At 42.6% G+C, this 15,149-nt stretch overlaps 1 protein-coding gene across 4 annotated transcripts in view; it reads right to left on the bottom strand.

The window, feature by feature from the left end:
• Positions 1 to 15,149, bottom strand: part of OSBPL1A (oxysterol binding protein like 1A) — a 231,032-nt gene that overhangs the window by 12,891 nt on the left and 202,992 nt on the right. For all 4 annotated transcript variants that reach the window (XM_023207765.2, XM_026456023.2, XM_023207766.1 and 1 more), the window contains 3 exons: positions 6,225 to 6,359; positions 5,139 to 5,236; positions 3,315 to 3,497 (listed from right to left, as the gene is read on the bottom strand). In XM_023207765.2, coding sequence (XP_023063533.1) covers positions 3,315 to 3,497; positions 5,139 to 5,236; positions 6,225 to 6,359 — 416 coding nt within the window. The remainder of the gene's footprint in view (positions 1 to 3,314; positions 3,498 to 5,138; positions 5,237 to 6,224; positions 6,360 to 15,149) is intronic.

Below are 15,149 nucleotides of genomic sequence, written 5' to 3'. Positions count from 1 at the left end.
TATATTTATTTTTTAGAGATGAGCTCTTATTCTACCATCTAGGGTGGAGTGCAGTGGTGGATCATAGCTCACTACAGCCTCAAACTCCTTGGCTCAAGCAACCCTCCTGCCTTAGCTTAGCTATGACTACAGGCCTGAGTCCCCATGCCTGGCTAAATTTATTTTGTTTTATTTTTTTAGAGAGAGAGTTTCACTATGTTGCCTAGGCTGGTCTTGAACTCCTGGCCTCAAGCAATCCTCCTGCCTCAGCCTCCTAAGTAACTGGAATTATAGGTGTGAGCCACTGCAATCAGCTGACAGCATCTTTTCATGCACTTATTTGATATATATAAATATTGGTGAAGTATCTATTCACATTTTTCGCCCCATTGGGCAAAATAATTTTTTATTTTTCTTTTTTTTTGTTACTGTTCCAGAGACAGGGTCTCACTCTGTTGCCCAGGCTGGAGTACAGTGGCGCAATCATGGCTCACTGCAGCCTCGAACTCCTGGGCTTGAGAGCTCCTCCCACCTGAGCCTCTCAAGTAACCGGGACAATAGGCTCATGTCACCAAACCTGGCTATTTTTAAAATGTTTTCGTAGAGACAAGGACTCACTATGTTGCCCAGGCTGGTCTCAAACTCCTGGGCTCAAGTGATCCTCCCACTTCAGCCTCCCAAAGTGCTGGGATTACAGGCATGAGTCATGGCACCTGATCTTATCATTTCTTATTGTTGAGTTTTAAGAACTCTTTATATATTGCGGCTGCAAGTCCTTTGTTGGCTATATGATTTGCAAATAACTTTTACTATTCTATAGCTTATCTTTTCATTCTCTGAACAGTATCTTTCAATATAAGGTTTTTAATTTAATAAAATCTAATTTATCACTTTTTTGTCTTTTATGGGTTGTAATTTTGGTATCATATCTGTAAGAGTTCTTTGCATAATCCAAAGTTGTAAGATTTTCTCCTACGTTTTCTTCCAAAACCCTTAGTTTTGCATTTTATTTTAGCCTATGATCTATTTTGAGCTGATTTTTGTAAAAGGTGTGAGGTCTAGTTTGAGGTTCATTTTTTAACATATAGATGTCCAACTGCCTCCATAGCACAGACGGTTGTCTGTGGAAAGGACTGTTCTTCTTAGCTGTACTGCCTTTGCGCCTTTGTCAAAAATCAATCGACCACATTTCTGCGGGTCAATTTCTGGATTCTCTTCCCTGTCGCATTAATCTATGCAGTCTCTACTTTGGCCACCACCACACTGTCTTGATTACACCAGCTTTAGAGTTACGTCTTAAAATTGGGTAGTGGGAGTCCATCAATTCTGCTCTTCCTTTTCAAAATTATTTTGGCTGTTCTCTGTCATTTGCCTTTCCATACAAAGTTAGAATCAACTTCTCTGTATCTGTTAAAAATCATCTTGGGATTTTGATTTGGACTGTGTTCAGTGAGGGGTGAACTGACATCTTAACTATAATTGAGGCTTCCAAACATATCCAGACAGTGTGTCTCTGTACTACTCAGATCATCCTTGATCACTTTCAACAGTATCTTGTAGTTTTCAACATACACATCCTGTACATATTTTGACATTTGCATTTTGTCATTGAGCCTATCCCAGTTATTATTACTATTCTATCACTATAGTTTTAGTACTAAAATTTCCAGAAATACTTTTTTTTTTTTTTTTTTTTTTGCTAAAATGTCTTTCTACTCATTTGAGAGCGTCCACCTTTCTCTGGTGGAGCTACTTTACATCTCGGATACAAATGACGTATCTGGGTCAGCTTTGGACTGGAGTCTGTTGACTGCCTTTTCTATTTTAGTTTGTTAAGATGTTCCTGTTTCTTGCTATGCTGAATGATTCTGGATTGTATTCTGGACACCTAAATATTATAAGACTCTGTCCTCTTAACTTGTTCCAGAGAATACTGATAAAAATTTTGTTTTAGTAGGCAATTAACAGAGTTTCAGGCCAGAAGTCCTGACTCTCCTCCTGTGGGCTTTGATTCCAGTGTCAGTTTAATTTTCAAAGCCTCTGTAGTGCTGCTCAGATCTACCCCTCAATAGCCATCCAGGGACCTGGATCTCAGGCCACACAGTATTTCAGATCCTGAGGCCCTTGTGGAGCCTTCTGGGTCATTTCAATGCATGCGTGTAGGGATGAGCTGAGGAACTCATAACACAACTTTAGGGGACCCCTTTCTTGAGCTCCCTCCTCTTTGTGGTTTCCCTAACACTCTTAGACACCAGGGGGCGCTTTCTCTCCCCTCCGGCTGGCAAGCTGGGGTTTCAGCCTCTCTGCTCTGTCTTGTATCTCCCACAACTAGGTCTTCCTCTGGGGTAGAGGAGTAAAAGAAAAGAAAGAAAAACAAGCAATAGGGATTCTCTCATGCTCTTTGGACCCCAGGGGTTCCTTTACTCAGTTCCTCTGGCCAAAGAGAAGGACTCTGAATTTGAGGTACGTGTGTGATTGCCACAGCCACCACCACAGCAGGAGTGTAGCTACAGACCCTAAGGCTTGCTTTGGGGCAAGGCTGTGAGACAAAATTGAAACAGGATTTCCCCTATTCTCTACTTCCTGCAAGGGTATCTTTCTATGTCCTTTAATTAGAAAGAGAGAGTTACTCTTAGACCTTTTTTGGTCTGCCTCCAATGCCCAGTTCTGCAATTTGCTACTCTGATTCTAAGCCAGATTTGGGAGAAATATATAAAACCAGTAAACTCACTGCCATACTGGTCTTCAGGTTTTGATTTCTCTCCCCGGTCTGCCTGCTACTATCTACTTTTCAGAGTCCTCAGGTTGTTGCTTTGTCTTCTGTCTGGGGTTTCTAGTTGTAATCAGCGTTAAAGTGATAGGGGATCGTATGCTTATTCTATCCTAACTGGAATTAATTGTGGATTTAAAGCTAATCTTGCAAAAGAAGAGAACTCCCAATTTATCTGATGCCTAACATGTGCCACACAATTGTCATTTCATTATTTCTCAAAGTGAATTCATTTTGAAAGATCTGTAAACAAAACATTGGCACAAGGATATAAAAAAGCATGTTTCGTAAGAAATGTCATGAAGCAATTAACTCCATCGATCTTAAAATAGATCCAAACACCAGAGTCAAACATCAAGTTAAACTATTTACACATACCCAGATTAATTAGCAATGGCTACTGCCATGTTTCTCAAATTCTTTTACACAGAGGTAGACAGTTTGTATTATATGAAATCTGTTTCTTTTTCTCCAGTTTTTGAACAATAAGGTCAGCTGAGTGTGCATGTCTACACTTACAGGTAGGTATACATGAAAAGAGTTTAATGGCTTGATTAGAACTCACTCAAGGAGCTCCAAGGTGATGGTTCCTTTGGGTTCTGCTTCTACACTCTTCCCCCAGAATTTCAGTTTGGGATAGATTGAGCCATGAAAGATGAAGTCATTGTTTAATCCTTCAGCATGAAATGCACTGATTGGTGGGTGATGGCTGACCTGTTCGGAGATGAGTCTAAATCCAAGGTCATCTCTTAAGATTAAAAAAAAAAAAAAAAAAGCAACATTATAATTAACTCTATCATTAAACATGTACATAATTGCCCTTTCAAAGTAAACAATTCTTTTTTTGTTGCCGTTGAGACACAATCTCACTCTGCGGCTCAGGCTGCAGTGCAGTGGCATGATCTCGGCTCACTGCAACCCCTGCCTTCCAGGTTCAAGCAATTCTCCTGCCTCAGCCTCCTGAGGAACTGGGAATACAGGCACCACCACATCCGGCTAATTTTTGTATTTTTAGTAGAGATGGGGTTTCACCATGTTGGTCAGGCTGGTCTCGAACTCCTGACCTCGTGATCCGCCCGCCTCGGCCTCCCAAAGTGCTGGGATTACAGGCGTGAGCCACCATGCCCAACCAACAATTCTTTATTCTCCTTGCAATGAAACAACTTAATCTATGAGAAATTATACAAATACAACCCAAACCACCAAATCCAATGTTGTAATGCTAGCTACTTGAACAAATTAAAAAAAAGAACACCCAGATGAATTTGAATGACTTTGTGTCCACTTTCAAACATCTGGGGAATAAATGAGATCAAAACTTGTGCAGAGAAGAGGAACACATAGAAAAACTAAAGCCAAATAAAGTCCCTTAATCATGTATAAACAAGACACAGGCTAGCTCAAGCAAACAAAACTGCACTTACAGATGTAGTCATTGGCTTTATGCAAACAATATATACTTATGCTAATATCTTTTATTTATATTTTTAATAAAGAGATATTTTTATAAGAGGGCCTCGGCTGGGCACGGTGGCTCAAGCCTGTAATCCCAGCACTTTGGGAGGCCAAGACAGGTGGATCACGATGTCAGGAGATCGAGACCATCCTGGCTAACACGGTGAAACCCCGTCTCTACTAACAAATTACAAAAAAACTAGCCAGGCGAGGTGGCGGGCGCCTGTAGTCCCAGTTACTCGGGAGGCTGAGGCAGGAGAATGGCGTAAACCAGGGAGGCGGAGCTTGCAGTGAGCTGAGATCCGGCCACTGCACTCCAGCCTGGGCGACAGAGCGAGACTCCGTCTCAAAAAAAAAAAAAAAAAAAAAAGAGGGCCTCACTGTTGCCCAGGCTGGAGTGCGGTGGCTAACAACAGGTGCAACCCCACCACTGACCAGCACGGGGGTTTTGACCTACTCCATTTCTGACCTCCCTCTCCTGGGAGGTCACCATATTCATGCCAAACTTAGTGCGGACACCTGACCAGCATAGAGCACTACAGCCCAGAGTTCCTGGGCTCAAGAGATCCTGCTGCCTCAGCCTCTCAAGTAGCTGGGATTATAGGCCTGCGCCACCATACCCAGCTAATATATTTTAAATGATTATTTTTAAAAACTCAATCATGTCTTATTATCTACATAAGGAGAAAAGGAGGGTGATTAATCCCATGTGATCAGGAATACAAAAATCCTTGCAGTTATTTTTTAAATGGTAGCTTTTATGTATGTTTCAATATTTTTGACAGTCTCTAAAATAATAGCTATCCTAGAAACAAACATCAAAATTGTTAACTTGCTCCAGTCCTATGTAATTGTTATTGGTGATGACCAATACGTATGTATTTCTCCTCTTCATCTGCAAGGCTACATAAAGCATGCAAGTGAAAAGCCTCACCGCACTAATTCGTAAGTCTCTCCCAGCAGTGGGTTGAAAGGCTTTCCAGTCCGCTCCCACTGAGAAGCAACGGCAGATACAGCAAACGCAGCTACACACTGTGGGACAGAGCATGAGAACAAGTCAGAAACAGCCGAGCTCGCCCCGCATTCTTTTAGGAACTGAAATTTTGCCGAAGACAGTAATTTACAGAATTATTTTGAGGAGTTTAATTACTTTGGAGTTTTAATATGGCTCTAGCAGTGGGACATGGAAACCTGGATATTCAGAATGAAAATAACTGTCAGTCACTTCCTGTAGTGACTGGTTATTCCCAACCATGGTTTTCATCACACTCTAACAGTGCTACAGATTCTCTTAAGGACTTTCAAAAAATCCTCCAGTCCAAAGTTACTTTTAATTCATTTAAAATTTTTTAAAAGTATCACACCCCAGGATTGGGGAAAGAGATATAAAACTCCACAACTTAATTGGTGTTAAGTCCACTGAGGTTGGAAAATGCTGATTTATATAAATGCAAGGACAGAAAGACTCAGTTTAGAATGCTATTGTTTTGCTGAAGGAGAACCATGTGTCCACTATACTCTGCCTCTAACTAGTCCGTCCATGTACGACATCTAAAATCTTCCATCTAAAAAATTACAAAGTGCAGTTCCTTGCTGTCTGTTAACATATAGCAATGTATATATATTTATATACCCAAGTAAGCACAAACATATTTTTCTACTTTATATGTGTGTGTGTGTTAACTTCTTCTTGGAAATACCCTGAGAAAGTCTGAAAGGAGAAAGGTTGAATTCTTCCCCTAACACAACGCTACTTTCTCAACTAAATATTTAGCAAAAGCCCCCTAATATCCAGGTTTGCTTACGGGCCACCTCCCACTTCTCCTGCAATACTCACCGGTCTTTGCACGATGGTGTCGCCCTGACCAGAGGACACTACAGACATGCGGACTGAGCTTTGATAAAACTGCCCAACCTCACATGGAATTTAACACTAATTGTGTGAATGTGTGTGTGTGTTTGGGGCTGGGTTGGTGACGAGCTCTCTCAGAGTTAGACCTTTTCCTCCCTTGGCTCATACCTGCATCCTTTCCACAGGATCAGAGAGTGAACTGGCCTTGTGGATGAGGTAAGTATGCTCCATGTATTCAGTTAGGCGCTGTAGGAAGCTCAGAGGCTCATTAAATATAACTGGCATGGTGATCTTGGATAGTTCCTATTGAACCAGAAAAGTGAAAGTGTTACGTCCCATATACGTAACAAACAAAACTATTGTTATCTTTACATAACATCCTCCTGGAAAGGACAGAACAGAAACTTGCAACCCGTGAAATTTCTTCAATATTGGTTCAATTTCACAAAATCTTTCCAGAGCACCTAATAACGTGGAGTATATCCTTCTAGGCCTTGAAGGAGGAAATACAAAGACTGCCCAAATATTCTCCGTGGCTCCAGGGAGCTCACTCTCTGCTGGTGAGCATGAGCGATGACTCTGAGTCTGCCTTGCATCAGAATTAGGAACTGGGAGGCAAAGGCAATGGAGACAAACAAAACTCTTCATAGTGGTGGTAAAATAATTAACTGCAGGGCCATTAATTCCTGGAGATGGCTCCAATGCCTTGAGTTCCTTCATAAGCAAACTGTTGAAACCCCTTCCCCTGTCGACTTAAGCCTCATCAATCAGAACCGCCAAACTCACCTCTATCTAGGGACGTTACACTTTCACCAATATGAATATACTTTTTGGCTCCCTTAAAGAACACCTTCTAAAAGCTCCCCTTCCTGCCTTCTCTGTGGAGTGTGGAACAGCTTCAGGTCTGGGGCTGTTCAAGTCATGAATCACTATCTGTTCAAATATATGTGTTAAAATTTCAATATGTTTACATTTATGTTGTAACCATGGGCTAAGGATTAACCACTCATACCATTTTTGTGAGTAATTTTCCAAAACAAATTTCACAGCTTTTGAAATGACAATGAAATGAAATGATGCGACAATACCGAGCTTATCTGAGCACACCAATCTAGTATAAATTATGGTCTAGGGTACTAGCAGGCTACGGCATATTTTACAGAATAGATTTTAAATTCTGTCTGCCAGAATGCTGCCATCACAACCAACTCTCAAAAATCATTTAACAATTAGGAAGTTTCCGACCTCAACTGCAACTGTTCAATTCTGTTTACCATGTGCCACCAGCAAGCAATATTCTGGTGAGGCCTTTACAAAATTCATTAAGTAACACACCTATCTTGGTATTTACTGGAATATTCTGCCGATCTTCCCAAACTGCTATCAACCATTCCCTTGGGAATCAGGTATTTCATGAGGGCTGCTGGCTGGTCGTGTGGGCAGGTGAACAGTGCTGAGGTGCAGTCAGGCTGAATGCCACCTGACTTACCTCTGACTTTTCCCCTTAAATATCCATGTTCCCACTGAGATTTTCAATTAAAAATAATGGAACCTTCACAGAACTGAAACTGGAGCACATTCAAAGAAAATAAGCTCATTCATTACCATAAAATACTGCAGAAAACACACAGACATGTAACAGCTCAGCCTAATTAACAGAAATGGTGAATTTATTGCTGCATCATTGGGGAGATGAGGGAAAACAGGAATGTATGTAGAGAAATAAAGGAAGGCTCAACTCCATACACTCTAAGAGCTCATTAAACCCAGAGATTCACTACTGGGACAAGTCAAAAAAACTGGGACTGCCAAGGCTTGTCTTTATTGAAATGCCCCAGGCTCTCTTTCTTCTATTTTTCTTTTTCTTTCTTTCTTTTTTTTTTTTTTTTTTTGAGATGGAGTCTTACTCCGTCACCCAGGCTGGAGTGCAGTGGCACAATCTTGGCTCACCATAACCTCTGCCTCCCAGGTTCACACAATTCTCCTGCCTCAGCCTCTGGAGTAGCTGGGATTACAGAATGCACCACCAGATCCGGATCATTTTTGTATTTTTTAAGTAGAGACAGGGTTTCACCATGTTGGTCAGGCTGGTCTCAAACTCCTGACCTCAAGGGATCCGATCCTCCCACTTCAGCCTCCCAGAGGGCTGCAACTACAGGTATGAGCCATAGCACCTGGCCTTCTATTTTTCAATAAAAACTATTGTTATTGTTTTTTTCTACTAAAAAAACTAATTGGGAAATACATAACTATCTTAGTATAAAATATAATATTGAAATAAAAACATGAAAACGTCTCTTTACTTCCCTTTCCCACTCCTCTCCCAGACATAAAACAGCAGCACCACCTTGGGATACAGACCTCTGTATTCACACACATATGCATACATACTCCTGATTCACATTCACACAGAGATTTTTTTTTTTTTTTTTTGAGGCAGAGTTTTGCTCTTGTCGCCCAGGCTGGAGTGCAAAGGCGCGATCTCGGCTCACTACAACCTCCACTTCCCAGGTTCAAACGACTGTCATGCCTCAGCCTCCCGAGCAGCTGGAACTACAGGCGTGCAGCACCATGCCTGGCTAATTTTTTTGTGTTTTTAGTAAAGATGGGGTTTCACCATGTTGGCCAGGCTGGTGTCGAACTCCTGACCTCAGGTGATCACCCACCTCAGCCTCCCAAAGTGCTGGGATTACAGGCGTGAGCCACTGTGCCCAGCCAAAATTTGTTTGTTTTAATGCATGATGTCAGCTCCATGTATTGACTCATCACACTTTCACTGTGTTTTGCGCATCTTTTAGTGGGGTGTTATACACATGTAAGGTACATATATCGAGCCTTTCAAGTTCTTTCTAATCACAGGATACTGTAATGCTAAGACCACTGAACCAGACTGAGTTCCACTGCTGGGTTCACCATTTACTAGCCGTGTAGCTTTGACCAAGTTAAACCCTGTGCCAGTTTCCTCATCAGTAAGTACTAAGCGCTAATATAATAGAATCTATCATAAAGCATAGTTCTGGGCATATTAATAATGCTAGATGTGTTTGTGAAATTTAAAACAATGCCCGTATCTGGACACACTGTGAACTATTGAATCATGTATCTTTAAGAATACAGGCAAATAGGGATTTTAAGTAGATTTCTCTAAAGTGGACTTTCTGGGTCAAAAGCATGCTCGTTTAATTTAATTAATTAATTTATTTTTTTTACAGACACTACCAAGCTGAATGCTTTCCAAAACAGCTTAACCAATTTATACTCCCACCAATGGTGCATGACAGTCAACATCTCTGATGCTAAAAGAGGTGTATTACTCCCACTTTGTTCCCTCTGGCATGTTCATGCTTTCATTAAACACGTATTTAACTGAGCACCTACTATGTGCCAGGTACTGCAGCAAAAGCATCATTACAACCACCACTTAACCTGGAATGCCCTGCTCTGTCTTCCCTTTATTCCTCTATGTCCTACCCAGATTTCAAGGCCCAGTTCAAGTCTTTCCTCCTCAAGTACTGTAGCACTCACTGATTTCCTCCTCCTTCCAATTGCTAGAGTACCAAAATGTACTGCTCACAACTGAGCATTGATCAGAGATTAGATTCTATTACCTACTGTTACAATATGGGTGGTAACCAGCTTATCTCGCTACGTGTAGAGTAATACAATTCCTTGGGAAAGGGACACTGTCTTATACCCCATCTATGCCCCCCCATCACCTCACAGAGAGCGGGGAACACTACAGGTGTGCCCTGCCCCAGATGCACCTGCGTTCTCACTGCCCCGTGAGCTTTCCCTTTTCAGCCATTTGTCACACACAGAACTTCCCGCCTCCTTCAATGGAGAGCTCTTTGAAGACAAAGGTCTTGCTTAATAATGCATGTGGTTAACACAGCTAAATGCTGAGTAAAAAATTGGTAACTTTTGAAATATTATTCAGCGCTTAAAAGAAGTGAGCTATAAAGTCATGGAAAGACATGCAGCAAACATAGATGCCTGTTACTAGGGGAAAAAAAGCCAATATGATTCCAATTGTATGACATTCTGGTTAAGACAAAACTATGGAGACAGTAAAAGGGTCAGTGGTTGCCCAGAGTAAGGGGGAGGGATGAACAGGCAGAGCAAAGGGGATTTTTAAGGCAGTGAAAACACTCTGTATGGGACTACAATGTTGGATACATGTCATTACATGAACACAGAACACCAAGAGTGAGCCCCAGTATAAACTACGAACCTGGGGTGATGAAGCATCGCAGGTTCACCGATTCTTTCTGTTGTTGTTGTTGAGACGGAGTTTCGCCCTGTCGCCCAGGCTGGAGTGTAATGGTGCATTGTCGGCTCATTGCAACCTCCACCTCCTGGGTTCAAGCAATTCTCCTGCCTCAGCCTCCCAAAGAGCTGGGACTACAGGCACGTGCCACCAACGCCCAGCTACTTTTTTATATCTTTAGTAGAGACGGGGTTTCACCATGTTGGCCAGGCTGGTCTCAAACTCCTCACCTTGTGATCCGCCCACCTCAGCCTCCCAAAGTGCTGGGATGACAGGCATGAGCCACCGCGCCTGGCCAGGTTCACCAGTTCTAACAAATGGGCCGCCCTGGTGAGGGATGCTGACTACAGGGAGGCTATGCACATGCGGGGCCAGGGAGTGTGTGGGAACTCTCCAAACCTTCCTCTCAATTTTGCTGTAAACTGAAAACTACTTTATAAAATAAAAGTCTTTTAAAAAGTAAAATGAGGCCAAGCGTGGTGGCTCACACATGCAGTCTCACCAGTTTGGGGACCAAGGCACAGGGATCACGAGCCCAGGAATTCGAGACCAGCCTGGGCAGCAAAGTGAGATCCCATCCCTACAACAAAATCAGAAAACTAGCCGAGCGTGGGGGCGTGCATCTGTAGTCCCAGCTACTCAGGAGGCCGAGGCAGAAGGCTTGCCTGAGCTCAGGAAATCAAGGCTACAGTGAATCATGTTCGTGCCACTGCATTCCAGCCTGGGTGACAGAGCAAGACCCTGTCTTAAAAAATAAAATGAAATTTTAAGAAAACGAATTTTGATGAATCATCCTTTAGGAAAGATCAAATTATCTTTCCAGTCCTGCTACAGAAAATATCACAGTCGCAGTCACATGTGATAAAAAAGAATGTAAAGCCAAAAAAGAGTAACAAAAAAAGTACAGAAGAATGTTAAGGCAATTAAAGAAGTCTATAATGATTTTGGATTTATATTGTTTATGGTACTAGACACAAACAACGTTACTGTGGTAATACTGATATTGACACTTCAAAACTTGTGATGATTTTTCCTCATTCTAAATAAATATTCACCTTAAAATCTGAGAGAAAAAACAGGTTATAAAGCTACATGTTCAAAAATATTCTAATCTTGTTAAATATGTTTTTATAGACATAGAAACAAATGCTAGAAGATAGTAACATCAAAAAGTTAGCAGTGGGTATCTCTAGGAGTTGGGGGCATAGGGAATCCTAATAACCTTCCTTATGCTTTTCTGTATTTTCCAGATTTCCTAAAATGAACATGCATTGCTCTTCTAATCAAGGGTAAAACGAGATGTTACTTTAAAACCTAACAATAGGCCAGGCGCGGTGGCTCAGGCCTGAAATCCCAGCACTTTGGGAAGACGAGGTAGGTGGATCATGAGGTCAGGAGTTCGAGGCAGCCTGGCCAACATGGTGAAACCCCATCTCTGCCAAAAATACAAAAATTAGCTGGGCATGGTGGTGTGTGCCTGTAATCCCAGCTATGAGGGAGGCTGAGGCAGGAGGAGGATTGCTTGAACCCAGGAGGCAGAGGTTGCAATGAGCCAAAATTATGCCACTGTATTCCAGCCTGGGCAACAGAACAAGACTCCAACTCAAAAAAAACAAAAACAAAAAACAAACAAACAAACAAAACCCACAAAAAACCAATTTCAGACAGGCAAAAGGAAAAGCCAGGGAAGCTAACAGCCTCACACCGCAGCAGGTGGTCCATCTTATAATACACACACTTGCATTGATGCTAGTCATGAAATGGACAAGGAAAAACTGGTGTAGAAGTAATACAATGGAAACTTCAGATTAGTCCACTCCTAAGTTCCAGAGACAGGAAATTGAAAGAACAGGTTCCTACTTCTTGGGTAAGGCTGCTGCTAAAGATAAACAAATAAATAAGAAAGGGCTCTGAACAGACAGCAGAATGGTGGTTACTGGGCGGGGGGAGGCGGAGTGGGGAAGTTGGTGTTTTGAGGGGACAGTTTCAGTTTTGCAAGCTGAAGAGAGTTCTGTGGATGGACGGTGGTGATGGTAGCACAGCAATGCGAGTATACTGATGCCACTGAACTATATACTTAAAAACGGTGAAGGTGGTGCCTTTTATGTTATGTATGTTTTGCCATAATTGTAAAACCAAGGGGAAAAAAAATGAGCTCTGAGATCAAACTTCTACATTCAAATCCTAGTTGTACTACCTACTGCTTGCCTGGCAGCCTGCAAGTCCCTAACCTCTCCCCACAGTGGGGACAATTTCATTACATACCTCACCAGGCTTGTAAAGATGAGATGTATTCATTAATATAAAGCACTTAGAATAGTGCCAGGCATCTGTTAAGTGAGCAATAAATGCTAGCTATTATCACTGTTATTAATAATGCAGACAAGATCTCCAAATCCTCCAAGGTTGCAGGAAAGCAAGTATGCCTCAATGGCTGGGATACTCTGCCCTGACCCAGGGGCAGCCGAGCTGCAGAGAAGCTACACAGACAGCAGCATGGCATAGGGACCTGAGCTGAAAAGGTGAGGGAGTGAGGGACAGGGTGCTGCCCTTTCTGAAGCCTGGGCCAGGAGGGATCCAAACACCAGGATGGCAGGGGTTCACTGCAGTGGCAACCAGTGACAGCCAGTAGGTGACAGAGACTATGCCATTTCTGGCTCAGCTCTCTTCCTGTTTTCTCCATTTCCCTTTATTGTACACAACAGCAGGGTGGGATTGATCATAAAGAAATTTTAAAAGTTTATTCATTAAAAGAAAGGAAGAGCTTTACCTGTAAGTCTGATTTTGAATCTGTTTTTCCTGAAAAACACTCTAAGGACTATCACATACTCACTGAGGAAGCAACAGATGGACCGGGGATGACATTTTAGTATTTATAAGACAGGAGTGCTTCCCTCAAAGGGATTTTGCTTTGTTTTCTCAGGAATACTGGCCTAGGGATGTAATCTTTCAACTCTAAAGCAACGCTGCATGCACTGCCATTTCTCCACATCCAGCTCCGTGGGAAAACACAGCACAGCAGGATGGGGCAGGCAGGTGTCCACAGCCACTGGCTGTTCAACACCAGTCACCCGGGCTTTCCAGGGGTTGGAAGCCAATGACAAAGAGGGTGGTGTGAACTCTGGAGACCACGGCACAAAGGATGAGGGTTTATCATCAATTCAATAAGTAGATTTATTTTTTAACCATTTGAAAAGCTGCTAAAATTCTAAAAGTCTCTTTTAATAAAATTTTGTAATCTATAATAATTTAAACAGCTTTCCATTTCTTTTAGTAACTCAGAATGAATGCATTCACGAAAATGGAAAGGCACATGGCTGGGTCAAATAACAGAGAGAGAATGAGAGGCAGAACCCGGATGGCCATAAAAACAACCTGGACCTTGGAAGAGTGTCGCATGCTATTTTAAAATATAGCAACTTACTTGCAATTGTATTGCCTCCATCATCTGTAATTATTTTAAAATAATCTTACAATTATTTCAATTGCTAAAACCTACAGTTCCCTAGAGAGGTAGTGAAAAGCTCACTGACACCAACTATATTTTATTTCCTTCCCTCTTAGACCTCTTGAAAATTCACTGATACATCATTTTCACTTCCAATCCAATGAAGTGTAGTGCTGCATTCTCTAGATATTGTATACAACTAGTATGTCTATATATTCCAATAATAAGAAAAACAATTCACATTATGAAGATCAAGCTTCAAGAAGAAACACTGCCTAGAAACTTCTATCATTGAGAGCTTCAGGCAGCTGGAAAAGTTAAACATTTATGCCAAGCAATTCCAGCTAAAAGCAAAGTTTAAATATCACCATGCAAATTAAGAGCAACCAATGATGAAACTGCAGAAACTCCTAATTGCAATTGCTCCCTGGCTGACAAACTGAGAAGAAGGAGAGAAGGCTGCGTTTTCACTTGAGCACTAGAGAAACTTGAGAGCAAGGCCAAGTTTGAGATCAACTGAAATTGAAAATACTGTATAAATGCAAAGTCTACCACTGTAACTGGACAGAAGTGTAACTACTTAAGACCTGGGTTACAGAGAGAAAATTCCCCTCAGGTACTAGGCTAGGTGTGTCTGCTCTGTTGCCCAGACAGCAGTTTCCGGGCAGGGTGCTCCCCCGCGTGTGTGACCCAAACCCTGGTGGGTCCCCCATGCTCTCTCCACTGACAGCCGGGGGCTGGCGGCAGTCGGCTGTCCCCTGGATAGAGCCGTGCCTCCTGCAAGATGGAGATGACACTGGATGTTTCCCCTATGACACCTCTACCTCCCACAGCTACCGAGGACGAAAAAAATTCATCGTGCTTACAGCTGAGAGCCTTGGAGGGCCAGATGTCTTTCTTTCCCCATCTCATGCTGCCCAGTTCCCTCCCCTCCACACGATGCCTAGCATCTCATCCATCAGTTTATCACTGCATGACGTTCTTGCCATCTGAATACCACTGATTACACGCAGAGGAGTTACTCTAAGGCGTCCCGGGATAGCTGCCTGCGGCCACTCTGGACGGGCAGTTTGAAAAAAAGCCTGCCGCCCTCAGGCCTTCTGTCCTCAGTCCTCACAGGCCGGTCGGGGGGTACAACAGGGGCCAGAGTGAAAGACACACAGGCAGAAAGGAAGGCGCCACGGAGCGGGAAAAGGGCGTGTGCTCATCATGGGCGAACTGAACCACGGTGTGGGCACCTCAGTGCAACCAGCGGGAAAACAGGGAGGAGAAGATAAGAAAAGCTCTAAGGAAAATGCTAACGAGCATAATGATACTCCTTTCCTATTCTTCCTGCTTAGGAGCTGAACAGCTTCAGAGTTGGGAGGTGGCGTGAGCC

The sequence above is a fragment of the Piliocolobus tephrosceles genome, chromosome 18 (genome assembly GCF_002776525.5).
Source record: "Piliocolobus tephrosceles isolate RC106 chromosome 18, ASM277652v3, whole genome shotgun sequence".
In the NCBI taxonomy this organism is placed as follows: domain Eukaryota; kingdom Metazoa; phylum Chordata; class Mammalia; order Primates; family Cercopithecidae; genus Piliocolobus; species Piliocolobus tephrosceles.
This window is presented reverse-complemented; position numbering and strand designations above follow the sequence as displayed.